This window comes from Stegastes partitus, unplaced genomic scaffold (assembly GCF_000690725.1).
Source record: "Stegastes partitus isolate 25-593 unplaced genomic scaffold, Stegastes_partitus-1.0.2 Scaffold911, whole genome shotgun sequence".
Taxonomy (NCBI): Eukaryota; Metazoa; Chordata; class Actinopteri; family Pomacentridae; genus Stegastes; species Stegastes partitus.
Genome location: NW_007578642.1, coordinates 28,111 through 30,301, shown reverse-complemented (window position 1 = coordinate 30,301; position 2,191 = coordinate 28,111). Strand labels below are relative to the sequence as shown.

Sequence of the window (2,191 nt, the reverse complement as noted above, 5' to 3'; positions counted from 1 at the left end):
ACACTCAGTTTGAGGCTACAGAGTTAACGGAGCTCGTTTTATAAACAGTTGGATTCATAGTGTTTGGGCTGCTTCTGGTATAAAGTCAATCTGCTGCAGTACTTAATGCAGTATCTGCTGCAGTACTTAATGCAGTATCTGCTGCAGTACTTATTGCAGTATCTGCTGCAGTACTTAATGCAGTATCTGCTGCGTCTCTGTAATTAAACCGACTGACGGCTGCTCGAGTTTCGCTGCTGAAACTCGATATTTTCACACTTTATTCTGAGCGATGACTTCATTAATAATTAATGAGAGCAATTAACGCTGAAGAAACACGACTTGATGACAGCAAACTGACAGGACGGCCCGGTCACGTGACACGCCCTGGTCACGTGACACGCCCTGGTCACGTGACCGGGTAATTCTTGTCACAACAAATATGATGATGGAGGGTCAATGCCGCTATATTACATATATTTTTATCCTGTCAAGCGTGTGCCTCGTTGCCATGGTTACCACTGACTCAGACTGAGACTGACCGGTTTTATGTTTGAGCCAATCAGACGCGTGTTTACTGACGTGCTTCCTGTTTGTGTCTCAGCGGCCACAGCTCGTCGTCTCCGGAGCCTCAGAAACACAAAGCCAAGCCGAGTGCCAAAGCTCTGTACGGTGAGTGTCGTGCTCTTATTGTGGCGAGGAGGAAGTGCCGCAGCTCAAAGCTTTATAAGTTCATCTTTATAATTTTTTAATTTAGTTTGTATGAGTCTGTTTCACTTTGACATGAAAGAGGCTTTTAGTAAATTCTGAAGTCATTAAATTAAACCGACGTAGTCCAGAGTTAAAGCAGAACCGACTGGACCCGTGGTGTGTGGACGGGTTTGTTCTGAGGTCAGACGCCTCCTGAACCGGTGAACCTGGACAAACAGGAAGTAAGGCAGCGTGTTGTCATGTGACTACCTGTGTGTGTTCCAGACAGATGTGAGGTCAGATGTAACTCAGTGTGAATGTTTCTACAGGATCAGAGGAGATTTATTTCCTTCGCTCATCGTCCAAACAGAAAAAGAAAAGTCGCAGTGAGCCAGTGTGTCGGTGTGCTTTCCTTTCTCTGCTTTGTTTCAAACTCGCTGCTCTGATTTTGCTTCTTTTGGGCGTCAGAGTTTGATATTGATCTGCTGTGTGGTCACATCTGTTGTTTGTACGTGTGTGGAGTCAGATTCTTACGAATCAAAGGAAAATAAAATCAAAACCAACTTGAGCAGAACCAAAGAGGTCGTGTTCACGCCCGGCTTTGAGCTCCATGATCACATCTGATTCCATAAAGCTCCACGTCACAACCAATAAAAATCATTTTATTGGAGCCAAAACAAGTTCAAATTTAGCAAAACATGAGCGACGTTGTTAACAGAGGACAGTTTTCAGAGTTTTCTTTGCTGCCGGAGCGCCGTGAGAGGCTGATCAGAACCGTTTCATACGGTACCATGTTCACCTTACATTCAGCTCAAGTGTCTCTGATTTATAGAAAAATGAGATTTTTTTCCCTCAGAAATTCAAAATTCTGAATTTTGATGCAACTGTTGTGAGATGAATGAGATAAATGAGATAAATGAGATAAATGAGACAAATGAGATGAATGAGATGAATGAGTGCAGGTCAGATGTCTGCAGCAGCTCCAGCCTCCTCAGCGTCTCCTCTGTGTGATGAACTCGTGTTCTTCTCTTTCTTGCTGCTGTTCTTTGGTTCTTGACTTTGTTTGAAGACAAACTCCAGCATGTTGTCATTCAAATGTTCTGCTGGACTTCAGACCTGCAGCAGCTGCAGACAGCATCTGGACACTTGATGTTTCCAGCGTTTCTCGTTTCTCCTCTTCAGCTGCAGACATTCACAGAAGCTCATTGATCTAAACTGATGCTCTTCAGAGGTTCTGTTGAATCATCCAGAAGCTCCTTCAGGTCGACCTGCTCGTGTCCAGATGCTGTTTGTGCTTCTGTGGGAGGTTCTAAATGTGGAACATGAGCTGAAGCTGCAGAACAAAGTGTTTGTTTGATCTGCTATCGGTGCTCGCTGATAAGAGAACCAACAGGAACTAAGAACAACCTGTGGTCTGTAGGTCACCTACACTCGGACAAATGGACAAACAGCCTCTTTTCTCACAGTCTCAGTAAGTTGGAATGAAAACCTGCAGACCAAAGAACTGCCCAGAAACCTCCAG

The 2,191-nt window shown here is 44.4% G+C and overlaps 1 protein-coding gene across 1 annotated transcript in view; it reads left to right on the top strand.

The window, feature by feature from the left end:
• The window catches only part of eps8a (EGFR pathway substrate 8a, signaling adaptor), a 38,360-nt gene that overhangs the window by 15,995 nt on the left and 20,174 nt on the right, over positions 1–2,191 (top strand). The window contains exon 3 of the mRNA XM_008293766.1: positions 584–651. Coding sequence (XP_008291988.1) covers positions 584–651 — 68 coding nt within the window. The remainder of the gene's footprint in view (positions 1–583; positions 652–2,191) is intronic.